The sequence below is a fragment of the Oncorhynchus gorbuscha genome, linkage group LG11 (assembly GCF_021184085.1).
Source record: "Oncorhynchus gorbuscha isolate QuinsamMale2020 ecotype Even-year linkage group LG11, OgorEven_v1.0, whole genome shotgun sequence".
Taxonomy (NCBI): domain Eukaryota; kingdom Metazoa; phylum Chordata; class Actinopteri; order Salmoniformes; family Salmonidae; genus Oncorhynchus; species Oncorhynchus gorbuscha.
In genome coordinates, this window is record NC_060183.1 from 2,558,663 (window position 1) to 2,575,747 (window position 17,085).

Sequence of the window (17,085 nt, forward strand, 5' to 3'; positions counted from 1 at the left end):
GGGGGGGGGGGGCTATGTGATGGGGGGAGGGGGTTTATATGACGGTGATGGGGGGGGGTTATATGACGGTGATGGGGGGGGTTATATGACGGTGATGGGGGGGGGGTTATATGACGGTGATGGGGGGGGGTTATATGACGGTGATAGTAGATGGGGGGGGGTTATGACGGTGATAGTAGATGGGGGGGGGTTATATGACGGTGATAGTAGATGGGGGGGGGGGCTATGTGATGGGGGGAGGGGGTTTATATGACGGTGATAGTAGATGGGGGGGGGTTATATGATGATGATAGGGGGTTATATGACGGTGATAGTAGATGGGGAGGGGGGCTATGTGATGGGGGGGGGTTTATATGACGGTGATAGTAGATGGGGGGTGGGGTTATATGACGGTGATAGTAGATGGGGGGGTTATATGACGATGATAGTAGATGGGGGGGGGGGTTATATGACGGTGATAGTAGATGGGGGGGGTTATATGACGGTGATAGTAGATGGGGGGGGGTTATATGACGGTGATGGGGGGGGTTATATGACGGTGATGGGGGGGGTTATATGACGGTGATGGGGGGGTTATATGACGGTGATGGGGGGGTTATATGACGGTGATGGGGGGGGTTATATGACGGTGATGGGGGGGGGTTATATGACGGTGATGGGGGGGGGTTATATGACGGTGATGGGGGGGTTATATGACGGTGATGGGGGGAGGGTTATATGACGGTGATGGGGGGGTTATGTGACGGTGATGGGGGGAGGGTTATGTGACGGGGGAGGGTTATGATGGGGGATGGGTTATGTGACGGGGGGGGGGGTTATGTGACGGGGGGGGGTTATGTGACGTGGGGGGGGTTATGTGACGTAGGGGAGGGGGGTTATATGTGACGGGGGGAGGGGGTTATGTGACGGGGGGAGGGTTATATGACGGGGGGGGGGTTATGTGATGGGGGGAGGGGGTTATATGACAGTAGATGGGGGGAGGGGGTTATATGACGTAGATGGGGAGGGGGTTATGTGATGGGGGGGTTATGTGATGGGGGGAGGGGGGTTATGTGATGGGGGGAGGGGGTTATATGACGGTGATGGGGGGTTATATGACGGTGATGGGGGGGGTTATATGACGGTGATAGTAGATGGGGGTGGGGTTATATGACGATGATAGTAGATGGGGGTGGGGTTATATGACGATGATAGTAGATGGGGGGTGGGGTTATATGACGATGATCGTAGATGGGGGGGGTTATATGACGATGATGGGGGGAGGGGGGTTATATGACGGTGATGGGGGGGTTATATGACGATGATAGTAGATGGGGGGGTGGGGTTATATGACGATGATCGTAGATGGGGGGTTATATGACGATGATGGGGGGAGGGGGTTATATGACGGTGATGGGGGGGTTATATGACGGTGATAGTAGATGGGGGTGGGGTTATATGACGATGATAGTAGATGGGGGGTGGGGTTATATGACGATGATAGTAGATGGGGGGGGGTTATATGACGGTGATGGGGGGGGGGGGTTATGACAGTGACGGGGGGAGGGGGTTATGTGATGGGGGGTTATGTGATGGGGGAGGGGGGTTATATGACGGTGATAGTAGATGGGGGGTGGGGTTATATGACGATGATAGTAGATGGGGGTGGGGTTATATGACGATGATAGTAGATGGGGGGGTGGGGTTATATGACGATGATAGTAGATGGGGGTGGGGTTATATGACGATGATAGTAGATGGGGGGTGGGGTTATATGACGATGATAGTAGATGGGGGTGGGGTTATATGACAGTAGATGGGGGGGTGGGGTTATATGACGATGATAGTAGATGGGGGGGGTTATATGACGATGATAGTAGATGGGGGGGGGTTATATGACGGTGGTAGTAGATGGGGGGTGGGGTAATATGACGATGATAGTAGATGGGGGGGGGGTTATATGACGATAGATAGTAGATGGGGTGGGGTTATATGACAGTAGATGGGGGGGTGGGGTTATATGACGATGATAGTAGATGGGGGTGGGGTTATATGACGATGATAGTAGATGGGGGTGGGGGTTATATGACGATGATAGTAGATGGGGGGTGGGGTTATATGACGATGATAGTAGATGGGGGGTGGGGTTATATGACAGTAGATGGGGGGTGGGGTTATATGACGATGATAGTAGATGGGGGGTGGGGTTATATGACGATGATAGTAGATGGGGGGGTGGGGTTATATGACGATGATAGTAGATGGGGGGGGGGTTATATGACGGTGATAGTAGATGGGGGGTGGGGTTATATGACGATGATAGTAGATGGGGGGGGGGTTATATGACGATGATAGTAGATGGGGGTGGGGTTATATGACGATGATAGTAGATGGGGGGGTGGGGTTATATGACAGTAGATGGGGGGGTGGGGTTATATGACAGTAGATGGGGGGGTGGGGTTATATGACGATGATAGTAGATGGGGGGTGGGGTTATATGACAGTAGATGGGGGGTGGGGTTATATGACAGTAGATGGGGGGGTTATATGACGATGATAGTAGATGGGGGGGTTATATGACGGTGATGGGGGGAGGGGTTATGTGATGGGGGTGGGGTTATATGACGGTGATAGTAGATGGGGGTGGGGTTATATGATAGTAGATGGGGGTGAGGTTATATGATAGTAGATGGGGGGTGGGGTTATATGATAGTAGATGGGGGGGTGGGGTTATATGATAGTAGATGGGGGGGTGGGGTTATATGATAGTAGATGGGGGGTGGGGTTATATGACAGTAGATGGGGGGTGGGGTTATATGACAGTAGATGGGGGTGGGGTTATATGACAGTAGATGGGGGGTGGGGTTATATGACAGTAGATGGGGGTGGGGTTATATGACAGTAGATGGGGGGTGGGGTTATATGACAGTAGATGGGGGGGTGGGGTTATATGACGATGATAGTAGATGGGGGTGGGGTTATATGACGATGATAGTAGATGGGGGGGGGTGGGGTTATATGACGATGATAGTAGATGGGGGGGTGGGGTTATATGACGATGATAGTAGATGGGGGGGTGGGGTTATATGACAGTAGATGGGGGGTGGGGTTATATGACAGTAGATGGGGGGTGGGGTTATATGACAGTAGATGGGGGTGGGGTTATATGACAGTAGATGGGGGGGTGGGGTTATATGACGATGATAGTAGATGGGGGGGTGGGGTTATATGACGATGATAGTAGATGGGGGGTGGGGTTATATGACGATGATAGTAGATGGGGGGGTGGGGTTATATGACGATGATAGTAGATGGGGGGGTGGGGTTATATGACAGTAGATGGGGGGTGGGGTTATATGACAGTAGATGGGGGGGGTTGGGGTTATATGACAGTAGATGGGGGGTGGGGTTATATGACAGTAGATGGGGGTGGGGTTATATGACAGTAGATGGGGGGGTGGGGTTATATGACAGTAGATGGGGGGGGTGGGGTTATATGACAGTAGATGGGGGGTGGGGTTATATGACAGTAGATGGGGGGTGGGGTTATATGACAGTAGATGGGGGTGGGGACCAAAGTATATGACGATGATAGTAGATGGGGGGTGGGGTTATATGACATGATAGTAGATGGGGGGTGGGGTTATATGACAGTAGATGGGGGGGTGGGGTTATATGACGATGATAGTAGATGGGGGGTGGGGTTATATGACAGTAGATGGGGGGGGGTGGGGTTATATGACGATGATAGTAGATGGGGGGTGGGGTTATATGACAGTAGATGGGGGTGGGGTTATATGACAGTAGATGGGGGTGGGGTTATATGACAGTAGATGGGGGGGTGGGGTTATATGACAGTAGATGGGGGGGTTATATGACGATGACAGTAGATGGGGGGGTTATATGACGGTGAGATGGGGGGGGGGTTATATGACGGTGATAGTAGATGGGGGGGTTTATATGACGATGATAGTAGATGGGGGGGGTTATATGACGATGACAGTAGATGGGGGGGTGGGGTTATATGACATGATAGAGATGGGGGTGGGGTTATATGACGATGATAGTAGATGGGGGTGGGGTTATATGCCGATGATAGTAGATGGGGGTGGGGTTATATGACGATGATAGTAGATGGGGGGTGGGGTTATATGACGATGATAGTAGATGGGGGTGGGGTTATATGACGATGATAGTAGATGGGGGGTGGGGTTATATGACGATGATAGTAGATGGGGGGTGGGGTTATATGACGATGATAGTAGATGGGGGGTGGGGTTATATGACGATGATAGTAGATGGGGGGTGGGGTTATATGACGATGATAGTAGATGGGGGGTGGGGTTATATGACGATGATAGTAGATGGGGGGTGGGGTTATATGACGATGATAGTAGATGGGGGGACGATGGGGTTATATGACGATGATAGTAGATGGGGGGTGGGGTTATATGACGATGATAGTAGATGGGGGTGGGGTTATATGACGATGATAGTAGATGGGGGTGGGGTTATATGACGATGATAGTAGATGGGGGGTGGGGTTATATGACGATGATAGTAGATGGGGGGTGGGGTTATATGACGATGATAGTAGATGGGGGGATGGGGTTATATGACGATGATAGTAGATGGGGGGTGGGGTTATATGACGATGATAGTAGATGGGGGTGGGGTTATATGACGATGATAGTAGATGGGGGTGGGGTTATATGACGATGATAGTAGATGGGGGTGGGGTTATATGACGATGATAGTAGATGGGGGTGGGGTTATATGACGATGACAGTAGATGGGGGGTGGGGTTATATGACGATGACAGTAGATGGGGGGGGGTTATATGACGATGACAGTAGATGGGGGGTTATATGACGATGACAGTAGATGGGGGGGGTTATATGACGATGACAGTAGATGGGGGTTATATGACGATGACAGTAGATGGGGGTTATATGATGATGATAGTAGATGGGGGGGACGGTGTTTAACATGACACAGAACCAGATGTGAAAGCTACTGGGCAGGTGTTTAACATGACACAGAACCAGATGTGAAAGCTACTGGGCGGTGTTTAACATGACACAGAACCAGATGTGAAAGCTACTGGGCGGTGTTTAACATGACACAGAACCAGATGTGAAAGCTACTGGGTGGTGTGCTCACCTTGATCTTCTCTGAGACAGTGGACATGTGCCACAGGAGTTCAAACCATATCAGTCCCAGAGAGAATATATCCGTTTTCTCATCATATTTCCCCCCAGTCTTCTGGAAATACAAAAGTAATTTGTGGTTTGGGAGAGAATAACTAAATAGGAGTTGTTATGGACCTGACCAGAAGTCAAATGTATGCACCCATGACTAAATCGCTATGGATTAAAGCATCTGCTGAATGGCATATATTATGGCTAGACCAAGGATCAATTTCTTGAGCTGAAAATATTATTCATTGGCAAAACAAAAACTCCATTACCTGCTCAGGGCTCATGTAAATTGGTGTTCCTTTGTTGACAGTCCTGTACACTGATGCTCCACTCGGAGTGGTGATCGTGGTCACAAGACCAAAGTCTCCAATCTTCACCATGCCATCACTTCCAAACAATATGTTCTCTGGCTAAAAACAAAAAGGTATCACATTTATTAGGCGTCATTTCTCCATAAATGTCATCAATAATGTGGTTAAACTTGGCATCTGAAAACACAGGAAGACAGATTCTCACAAATACCTTTAAGTCTCTGTGAATAAGTCCTTCAGAGTGGATGTATTCCACTCCACAAACTATTTGCTGAAATATTCCATGTGCCTTGTCCTTCGTTCTAGCATTATTTTTGCTAATCCAGTCCTTCAGCGTCCCTCCCTCACAGAACTCCATCTGAATGAACAAACAAGACCAGTCTCCATTTCTGAAATAAAATAAAAACAGACAAATACAGAAGTCAAGAAACTTCCTCAGGGACATTCTAGAATATGACAGATGTAGTAAGTAGCCTATTGAATATCATTCTAGAATATGACAGATGTAGTAAGTAGCCTATTGAATATCATTCTAGAATATGACAGATGTAGTAAGTAGCCTATTGAATATCATTCTAGAATATGACAGATGTAGTAAGTAGCCTATTGAATATCATTCTAGAATATGACAGATGTAGTAAGTAGCCTATTGAATATCATTCTAGAATATGACAGATGTAGTAAGTAGCCTATTGAATATCATTCTAGAATATGACAGATGTAGTAAGTAGCCTATTGAATATCATTCTAGAATATGACAGATGTAGTAAGTAGCCTATTGAATATCATTCTAGAATATGACAGATGTAGTAAGTAGCCTATTGAATATCATTCTAGAATATGACAGATGTAGTAAGTAGCCTATTGAATATCATTCTAGAATATGACAGATGTAGTAAGTAGCCTATTGAATATCATTCTAGAATATGACAGATGTAGTAAGTAGCCTATTGAATATCATTCTAGAATATGACAGATGTAGTAAGTAGCCTATTGAATATCATTCTAGAATATGACAGATGTAGTAAGTAGCCTATTGAATATCATTCTAGAATATGACAGATGTAGTAAGTAGCCTATTGAATATCATTCTAGAATATGACAGATGTAGTAAGTAGCCTATTGAATATCATTCTAGAATATGACAGATGTAGTAGCCTATTGAATATCATTCTAGAATATGACAGATGTAGTAAGTAGCCTATTGAATATCATTCTAGAATATGACAGATGTTGTAGCCTATTGAATATAATTCTAGAATATGACAGATGTTGTAGCCTATTGAATATCATTCTAGAATATGACAGATGTAGTAAGTAGCCTATTGAATATCATTCTAGAATATGACAGATGTAGTAAGTAGCCTATTGAATATCATTCTAGAATATGACAGATGTTGTAGCCTATTGAATATCATTCTAGAATATGACAGATGTTGTAGCCTATTGAATATCATTCTAGAATATGACAGATGTTGTAGCCTATTGAATATCATTCTAGAATATGACAGATGTTGTAAGTAGCCTATTGAATATCATTCTAGAATATGACAGATGTTGTAGCCTATTGAATATCATTCTAGAATATGACAGATGTAGTAGCCTATTGAATATCATTCTAGAATATGACAGATGTTGTAGCCTATTGAATATCATTCTAGAATATGACAGATGTAGTAAGTAGCCTATTGAATATCATTCTAGAATATGACAGATGTTGTAGCCTATTGCATATCATTCTAGAATATGACAGATGTTGTAGCCTATTGAATATCATTCTAGAATATGACAGATGTAGTAGCCTATTGAATATCATTCTAGAATATGACAGATGTAGTAGCCTATTGCATATCATTCTAGAATATGACAGATGTAGTAGCCTATTGAATATTATTCTAGAATATGACAGATGTTGTAGCCTATTGAATATCATTCTAGAATATGACAGATGTAGTAGCCTATTGAATATCATTCTAGAATATGACAGATGTAGTAGCCTATTGAATATCATTCTAGAATATGACAGATGTAGTAGCCTATTGAATATCATTCTAGAATATGACAGATGTAGTAGCCTATTGAATATCATTCTAGAATATGACAGATGTAGTAGCCTATTGAATATCATTCTAGAATATGACAGATGTTGTAGCCTATTGAATATCATTCTAGAATATGACAGATGTTGTAGCCTATTGAATATCATTCTAGAATATGACAGATGTAGTAAGTAGCCTATTGAATATCATTCTAGAATATGACAGATGTTGTAGCCTATTGAATATCATTCTAGAATATGACAGATGTAGTAGCCTATTGAATATCATTCTAGAATATGACAGATGTTGTAGCCTATTGAATATCATTCTAGAATATGACAGATGTTGTAGCCTATTGAATATCATTCTAGAATATGACAGATGTAGTAAGTAGCCTATTGAATATCATTCTAGAATATGACAGATGTTGTAGCCTATTGCATATCATTCTAGAATATGACAGATGTTGTAGCCTATTGAATATCATTCTAGAATATGACAGATGTAGTAAGTAGCCTATTGAATATCATTCTAGAATATGACAGATGTAGTAAGTAGCCTATTGAATATCATTCTAGAATATGACAGATGTTGTAGCCTATTGCATATCATTCTAGAATATGACAGATGTTGTAGCCTATTGAATATCATTCTAGAATATGACAGATGTAGTAGCCTATTGAATATCATTCTAGAATATGACAGATGTAGTAGCCTATTGAATATCATTCTAGAATATGACAGATGTAGTAGCCTATTGAATATTATTCTAGAATATGACAGATGTTGTAGCCTATTGAATATCATTCTAGAATATGACAGATGTAGTAGCCTATTGAATATCATTCTAGAATATGACAGATGTAGTAGCCTATTGAATATCATTCTAGAATATGACAGATGTAGTAGCCTATTGAATATCATTCTAGAATATGACAGATGTAGTAGCCTATTGAATATCATTCTAGAATATGACAGATGTAGTAGCCTATTGAATATCATTCTAGAATATGACAGATGTAGCCTAAATATCATTCTAGTAGCCTATTGAATATCATTCTAGAATATGACAGATGTAGTAAGTAGCCTATTGAATATCATTCTAGAATATGACAGATGTAGTAGCCTATTGAATATCATTCTAGAATATGACAGATGTAGTAGCCTATTGAATATCATTCTAGAATATGACAGATGTAGTAAGTAGCCTATTGAATATCATTCTAGAATATGACAGATGTAGTAAGTAGCCTATTGCATATCATTCTAGAATATGACAGATGTTGTAGCCTATTGCATATCATTCTAGAATATGACAGATGTTGTAGCCTATTGAATATCATTCTAGAATATGACAGATGTTGTAGCCTATTGAATATCATTCTAGAATATGACAGATGTAGTAGCCTATTGAATATCATTCTAGAATATGACAGATGTTGTAGCCTATTGAATATCATTCTAGAATATGACAGATGTAGTAAGTAGCCTATTGAATATCATTCTAGAATATGACAGATGTAGTAAGTAGCCTATTGAATATCATTCTAGAATATGACAGATGTAGTAAGTAGCCTATTGAATATCATTCTAGAATATGACAGATGTAGTAAGTAGCCTATTGAATATCATTCTAGAATATGACAGATGTAGTAAGTAGCCTATTGAATATCATTCTAGAATATGACAGATGTAGTAAGTAGCCTATTGAATATCATTCTAGAATATGACAGATGTAGTAAGTAGCCTATTGAATATCATTCTAGAATATGACAGATGTAGTAAGTAGCCTATTGAATATCATTCTAGAATATGACAGATGTAGTAGCCTATTGAATATCATTCTAGAATATGACAGATGTAGTAAGTAGCCTATTGAATATCATTCTAGAATATGACAGATGTTGTAGCCTATTGAATATCATTCTAGAATATGACAGATGTTGTAGCCTATTGAATATCATTCTAGAATATGACAGATGTTGTAGCCTATTGAATATCATTCTAGAATATGACAGATGTTGTAGCCTATTGAATATCATTCTAGAATATGACAGATGTAGTAAGTAGCCTATTGAATATCATTCTAGAATATGACAGATGTAGTAAGTAGCCTATTGAATATCATTCTAGAATATGACAGATGTTGTAGCCTATTGAATATCATTCTAGAATATGACAGATGTTGTAGCCTATTGAATATCATTCTAGAATATGACAGATGTAGTAAGTAGCCTATTGAATATCATTCTAGAATATGACAGATGTAGTAAGTAGCCTATTGAATATCATTCTAGAATATGACAGATGTTGTAGCCTATTGAATATCATTCTAGAATATGACAGATGTTGTAGCCTATTGAATATCATTCTAGAATATGACAGATGTTGTAGCCTATTGCATATCATTCTAGAATATGACAGATGTAGTAGCCTATTGAATATCATTCTAGAATATGACAGATGTTGTAGCCTATTGAATATCATTCTAGAATATGACAGATGTTGTAGCCTATTGAATATCATTCTAGAATATGACAGATGTTGTAGCCTATTGAATATCATTCTAGAATATGACAGATGTTGTAGCCTATTGAATATCATTCTAGAATATGACAGATGTTGTAGCCTATTGCATATCATTCTAGAATATGACAGATGTAGTAGCCTATTGAATATCATTCTAGTGATTCACCTTGAGCTGGAATCGGTCATCGAGTGGTTTGCTTGGTCTTCGCTGGCTGTTTCAGAAAGGTCTAAATCTGATTGCTTTGTTACATGTGTAGATCCATCTCCCTGGTCTGAATAATTGTCAGAGTCTTCTGAGATTTCAGACTGGACCGACGACCTAAGAGTTGAACACAATAAATACGCTCCAGAATTTAACATTTTTGATGATCACAAATTAACTCATCTAAATGGCAAAATTAGACTTAATAATACTGTCTTTACTAACTCTGTGCTGTAGCCCCCATCGACCCAATTGGCATCCTCAGGCCAAGTCGTAGAGTAGCGAACAATGTTAGAATGTTCCAAGGTAGCCAGTGCTTTCACTTCACGATTTGCTTCTCTGTAAGAGAAAGGATCATAATTACAACATGTAAATGAACAGCTGATAGTTGCTGATAGAGCATCATGTTTAGGGGGAACAGAATGGGGACAGTAATGTCTTAAGCAATGACTGTATATATGAATGGACAAAGCCATTGATCACGTGACACCATTCATTCCTATGTGAAGACTCAATGAAGCCAAATCCGTGGTTGAATACCCATATTAACATACTCTATTTTTTATTAAGCTAAGAATGACGGGAATAGTCAAGTCAATAAACGTTGGGTAGTTAGATAGTCAAGTCAATAAACGTTGGGTAGTTAGATAGTCAAGTCAATAAACGTTGGGTAGTTAGATAGTCAAGTCAATAAACGTTGGGTAGTTAGATAGTCAAGTCAATAAACGTTGGGTAGTTAGATAGTCAAGTCAATAAACGTTGGGTAGTTAGTCAAGTCAGATAGTCAAGTCAATAAACGTTGGGTAGTTAGATAGTCAAGTCAATAAACGTTGGGTAGTTAGATAGTCAAGTCAATAAACGTTGGGTAGTTAGATAGACTATAGTTAATACACTGACAAGTTTGATGCATAACTACTAACGTTAGGTAGCATACCGGCACAAACTGCTGTAATGATATGCTATGTGGTTCGTAAGGACAGCGTAGCTAAAAAATTGTCAGCCAACATAACGTGTAACTTATTTGAAAAGTAATTAATTTATTACATTTGCTCAACATTTTATTAACATGTTTTTTATTTTATTTTACCTTTATTTAACCAGGCAAGTCAGTTAAGAACACATTCTTATTTTCAACGACGGCCTGGGAACAGTGGGTTAACTGCCTGTTCAGGGGCAGAACGACAGATTTGTACCTTGTCAGCTCGGGGGTTTGAACTCGCAACCTTCCGGTTACTAGTCCAACGCTCTAACCACTAGGCTACGCTGTGTCATAATTAGTTAAAGCAAAGGATTTGTATCGGCTCTCGTTGTACTTCGGCTGCATATTTTCCGCCATCTTTTCCAAATCTGAAAACGATGTAAAGCCACGACCATTTCCTGAAGAATTGCATTATGGGCCCTAAATTACAGAAATAGTGTCCCCTGCTTGTATACTTCATATTTTGGCGAATTTAGTCCTGTGTGGTCCTGTGTAGCTCAGTTGGTAGAGCATGGCGCTTGTAATGCCAGGGTAGTGGGTTCGATCCCCGGTACCACCCATACGTGAATGTATGCACACATGACTGTAAGTCGCTTTGGATAAAAGCGTCTGCTAAATGGCATATATTATTATATTAGTCACTTTTGGCATACTCACTACATCCATACTATGACCAATAAGCATACTATATACTCACTACACATCACAAATAGAACAGTTAGTATGAGTATTTGAACACAGCTCATATTTGAACACAGCTCATATGAAAACATGGCATCTCGCGGAAACATAACATGCAGATTGAGCTACTCCTGGAAGTGACGTTGTAGGCTGGCTCAGTGCTGCCCCCTCTCATTGAGTAAATCATGTTGAAGGCCGACCGAGGTACTGCAGGCTGCCATTAGACATAACATGCAGGCTGGCTCAGTGCTGCCCCCTCTCATTGAGTAAATCATGTTGAAGGCCGACCGAGGTACTGCAGGCTGCCATTAGACATAACATGCAGGCTGGCTCAGTGCTGCCCCCTCTCATTAAGTAACTCATGTTGAAGGCCGACCGAGGTACTGCAGGCTGCCATTAGCAACTAAACTATCCATATAACTTCTTCTCTTTGATTTGACTATAACGGAGAGCCTGTTTTCCTGCTGCAGTACCATGGTCGGCCTTTAACTTGGTGGCTTCAATGAGAGGGGGGCCGTCGTTCTCCTCTGGTCTTACCCCATATTCTTCACAATCTTCACAGCGTACGTTTTCCCATCCAATTTGTGTTGGGCTTTAGTGACACACCCAAAGCCTCCTGCACCCAGAACACTCAATAATTTGAAATCTTTGGAAAACCTGAAATGAAAACATAATTCAGATGTTGAGTATTTTAATAGTGAGGGTATGGTGATTTTTTTTAACCATTTTATCTTTATTTAACTAGGCAAGTCAGTTAAGAACAAATTTATTTTCATTGACGGCCTAGGAACAGGGACAGAACAACAGATTTGTACCTTGTCAGCTCGGGACTTGAACTTGCAACCTTTCGGTTACTAGTCCAACGCTCTAACCACTAGGCTACCCTGCCGCCCCTAATGTTTTAATAGGGAGGGTAGCCTATGGTGAGTGTTTTAATAGGGAGGGTAGCCTATGGTGAGTGTTTTAATAGGGAGGGTAGCCTATGGTGAGTGTTTTAATAGGGAGGGTAGCCTATGGTGAGTGTTTTAATAGGGAGGGTAGCCTATGGTGAGTGTTTTAATAGGGAGGGTAGCCTATGGTGAATGTTTTAATAGGGAGGGTAGCCTATGGTGAATGTTTTAATAGGGAGGGTAGCCTATGGTGAATGTTTTAATAGAGAGGGTAGCCTATGGTGAATGTTTTAATAGTGATGGTAGCCTATGGTGAGTGTTTTAATAGGGAGGGTAGACTATGGTGAGTGTTTTAATAGGGAGGGTAGCCTATGGTGAATGTTTTAATAGTGATGGTAGCCTATGGTGAGTGTTTTAATAGGGAGGGTAGACTATGGTGAATGTTTTAATAGGGAGGGTAGCCTGTGAGGTAATATGTGTTTTACTCCATTTCTTCACAGGCGAAGAAATTGGTCAGGTTGGTTACCTAGGAACAGTTTGATTAATAAAGAGTGGTCTACCTGGAGCGTTCAGTCAGTCTGATGGAAATATCTTGATCATAACTGGAGAGAGGGAGAGACAGAGAACACTTTCCAAGTCACCTGGCCCAAATATATATATCAATTAGAAACTCCTTCCCCAAATTCAAAATTAAAAGTTTAACATTCACAGAACAATGTAACAAGAGAAACTTTATAATTTTGGGGGAAAGGTCTGATGTTATAGAGTTGGCAGCACAGTATGTAACAGCTTGCCACTAGCTTAGGGAGGAAACATCATGTACTATTTCATATATTAATTATAAGTAATAGAATATATAAGTACCTGCAGTCATTTACTATTTTGTTTGTGAAATTGGATACTAAATGTTGAACATTATTTCATTTCTGCATTTGATATCTTTTAGTTTCATTTGTTATATATATTTTTCCCCTATGTGTGCCACATTCACAGACTTACCTCTGGTATTTAATAAACTCTACTCCACAGCTTGCTTCATCCTTCATTTTCCACACTTTCTCTCCCAACTTTTCTGCCTTGCCGCTACTTTGCAGGTCATAAAGATGCTTATTCACACATTTTCGTGTTTGGCCCAATTCTCTGGCAATTTCTTGCACACTCATCGCTCTTCCATCACTCTGTGACATCAGCACCCTCCTCAGTTCCTCCAATGTGTTGCCAGGGGTCTCAGAAGGACTAGGCACTCGATCTGACTCTGGAACAATCACAGAGACTGACGCCGCCCCTGGTTTCTCCACAGACCAGACTGGTGGTTTGTCTGTGGTTGCATAAAGAAGTCCAGCTCTGTTTAAAGTGTACAGGACACTGTTTACATCCTTGGCCTTCTTCAGTCCAACAGCCTTAGCTATCTGGAGGGCAGTGGATCCTTGTTTCTTCACCTCTAAAAAGTCACATATTCTCTTCTTCAAGGCCGACTGGTCTCCTTGCTGGTTGTCGCAGGACATAGTTACTAGAATGTTGAAGCATGGGAGTAAAGGCAAAAAATTACAGACTTTAGCCAGTTGATGTTAAAAGTTAAGTTACAATTATGAAATCATTGTCATATACTGATGGAAGTTAGCCTGTTGGAACCAGCCTGATTGCTGCGTCAACTTAAGGGATACTTAAGAGATTTTGGCAATGAAGCCCTTTAAACTACTTCCCCAGAGTCTGGTGAACTCACGGTTACCCTTTTTATGATTCTGCATCCAGTATGAAGGACGTTATAGGTAGTTTCACAAGCCAATGCTAACTAGCGTTAGCGCAAAGACTGGAAGTCTATAGTATCTACTAGCAAGCTAGAAGTTACCATATACAACCAGTCATTGCGCTAACGCTAGTTAGCAACTTCCTCCAAACTGCACGCAGACATACAAACGATATCTACGAGTTCATCCGACTCAAAGGAAGTAGATAAAGGCCTTCATTGCCAAAATCCTGAATGAAATAGAATGTTGAACGCAGCAATCAGGCTGGTTCCACCAATCAGTATGTTGGAAACCTCTGAGCATAAAGAACACAGTTCATGCTTTTCAACCATAAATAATACAAACTGCTGAAAAGCAGCTATTCATTTGACAAACTATTACTAATACAAACAGATATATACAGTTAAATGTATTTATTAATGTAATCAGTGTGAAACATGATGAATACTTGAGCAGTATTTCTAAAATGGTCTCATAACGAACATATAGTTGCTAACCTATATGATCCCTCATGGTCACCTGGTAAGTTCATATTTCATATGAATAAACAGATTTGAAATTTACATTTATAGAAGTACTAGGTCTATGTCGGATTTCGTCTTACCTTCCAGGTGACGAGATAAGATGACTCGCGAGTGTTTTCTCTAGATGGGATCCAGCTTTCGTCAATTCAGGTCAAAAGCATTTATTTATTTTTGCATTTCAGCTTACCCTTTCCTAATATTTTCCTAATTCTCATAACCTGTCACTCCTAACCTGCTGCGTCAATTCTCCTAAACCTGCTTCAAAAAGTCAATTCTGACAAAAACGTAACCCTTCTAACCATTACCCTGCTTTTGTAGTTCTACAACCCGGAAATGAGTTACGTCTGATTCGTTCAGCCATCCCTATGGCGGAAATGAATGTGGAGAGAATAGGGTTTAGGAATAAACGCCGAAAATAAGGTCCGAGGTTAACACAGGTTTTGGAGATCTTATACTTATTTTTTTTTATATGAGATAATAGGAGTCAGCTAACATGACCTTTATAAATTATGAAGCCTTTATGTGCTTTAAAAAAATAATATACATTCTTCAAAAGTCACAAAAAAATACGTTAATTGATGAATATTATTCCACAGAGCAAAACGTATAAAACCTTTTAAGCCTGCGTTTAACACATACCCAACTTATTTTCGTCGTTTATCCAAAAACGCCATTCATTTTCTCCATAAGATCTGTCCAAAGAACCATGCCGGAGTTAGTGCCTACAAAAAGACGCCATTACTATTTCTCTATAGTGTCCTGTAGACAATTTCGTTTTCGATTCGCCTGAAAACAGTACTGAAACTGATATGCGTCAGCCTGTGATTAGCCTGAACAGCTGATAGTGGTCGCTGTAGACCATAAAAATAGTTGCAAGTAAGCGCCACCTAGCGGCTGTTCAGGCTACCTGTTACTCAGCCATGATGTCTTGTCAATTATTGAAAACGATTATAGTTTTATTGTAGGCAAATGTCCACTGTTATTACTTAGGTTTTATGTCTATTTTGAGTGAAATGAAATGCCTGACTAACACATGTATTCTTATCAAACAGGGCTACCTGCTTTTCACAATACCCCAAATCCAGAACACATACAGTAGTATATAGAGCTGTTATAACATCAAACCCCCTTGCTCAAATGAACAGCAAACCTGGTTTCAAAAAAAGTCTGTATCATCTCATATTTCATGTGGACCCCATGTAGAGTAGCTGCTGCTTTCACAACAGCTAATGGGGATCCTAATAAAATACCAATATTTATTCAGTTCGTGAGATGTAGCTCTCAAAGCCCATCTAATCAACAGTATAAGTCTGAAACATTCATAACATTCCTGGCCATTTAAGAAAAGCACATCGTGTATTACTTCCTGTTGATCTGCTTTATCTATCTATATCCATAGTTGTTAATAACTTCCTGTTAATCTGCTTTATCTATCTATACCCATAGTTGTTAATAACTTCCTGTTGATCTGCTTTATCTATCTATACCCATAGTTGTTAATAACTTCCTGTTAATCTGCTTTATCTATCTATACCCATAGTTGTTAATAACTTCCTGTTAATCTGCTTTATCTATCTATATCCATAGTTGTTAATAACTTCCTGTTAATCTGCTTTGTCTATCTATACCCATAGTTGTTAATAACTTCCTGTTAATCTGCTTTATCTATCTATACCCATAGTTGTTAATAACTTCCTGTTAATCTGCTTTATCTATCTATACCCATAGTTGTTAATAACTTCCTGTTAATCTGCTTTATCTATCTATACCCATAGTTGTTAATAACTTCCTGTTAATCTGCTTTATCTATCTATATCCATAGTTGTTAATAACTTCCTGTTAATCTGCTTTGTCTATCTATACCCATAGTTGTTAATAACTTCCTGTTAATCTGCTTTATCTATCTATACCCATAGTTGTTAATAACTTCCTGTTAATCTGCTTTGTCTATCTATACCCATAGTTGTTAATAACTTCCTGTTAATCTGCTTTATCTATCTAT

At 40.6% G+C, this 17,085-nt stretch overlaps 1 protein-coding gene across 2 annotated transcripts in view; it reads right to left on the minus strand.

The window, feature by feature from the left end:
* pkz (protein kinase containing Z-DNA binding domains) overlaps positions 1-16,781 on the minus strand; it is a 28,708-nt gene extending 11,927 nt beyond the window's left edge. Inside the window, exons 1-9 of one of the 2 annotated variants that reach the window (XM_046368410.1) lie at positions 15,723-16,781; positions 13,811-14,321; positions 13,372-13,413; positions 12,459-12,578; positions 10,487-10,600; positions 10,226-10,378; positions 5,703-5,880; positions 5,450-5,590; positions 5,143-5,244 (exon numbers count right to left, since the gene is read on the minus strand). In XM_046368410.1, coding sequence (XP_046224366.1) covers positions 5,143-5,244; positions 5,450-5,590; positions 5,703-5,880; positions 10,226-10,378; positions 10,487-10,600; positions 12,459-12,578; positions 13,372-13,413; positions 13,811-14,316 — 1,356 coding nt within the window. In that variant the 5' untranslated portion in view covers positions 14,317-14,321; positions 15,723-16,781. The other variant, XM_046368409.1, reaches the window with a different exon arrangement.
* Positions 16,782-17,085: the final 304 nt, after the last annotated feature.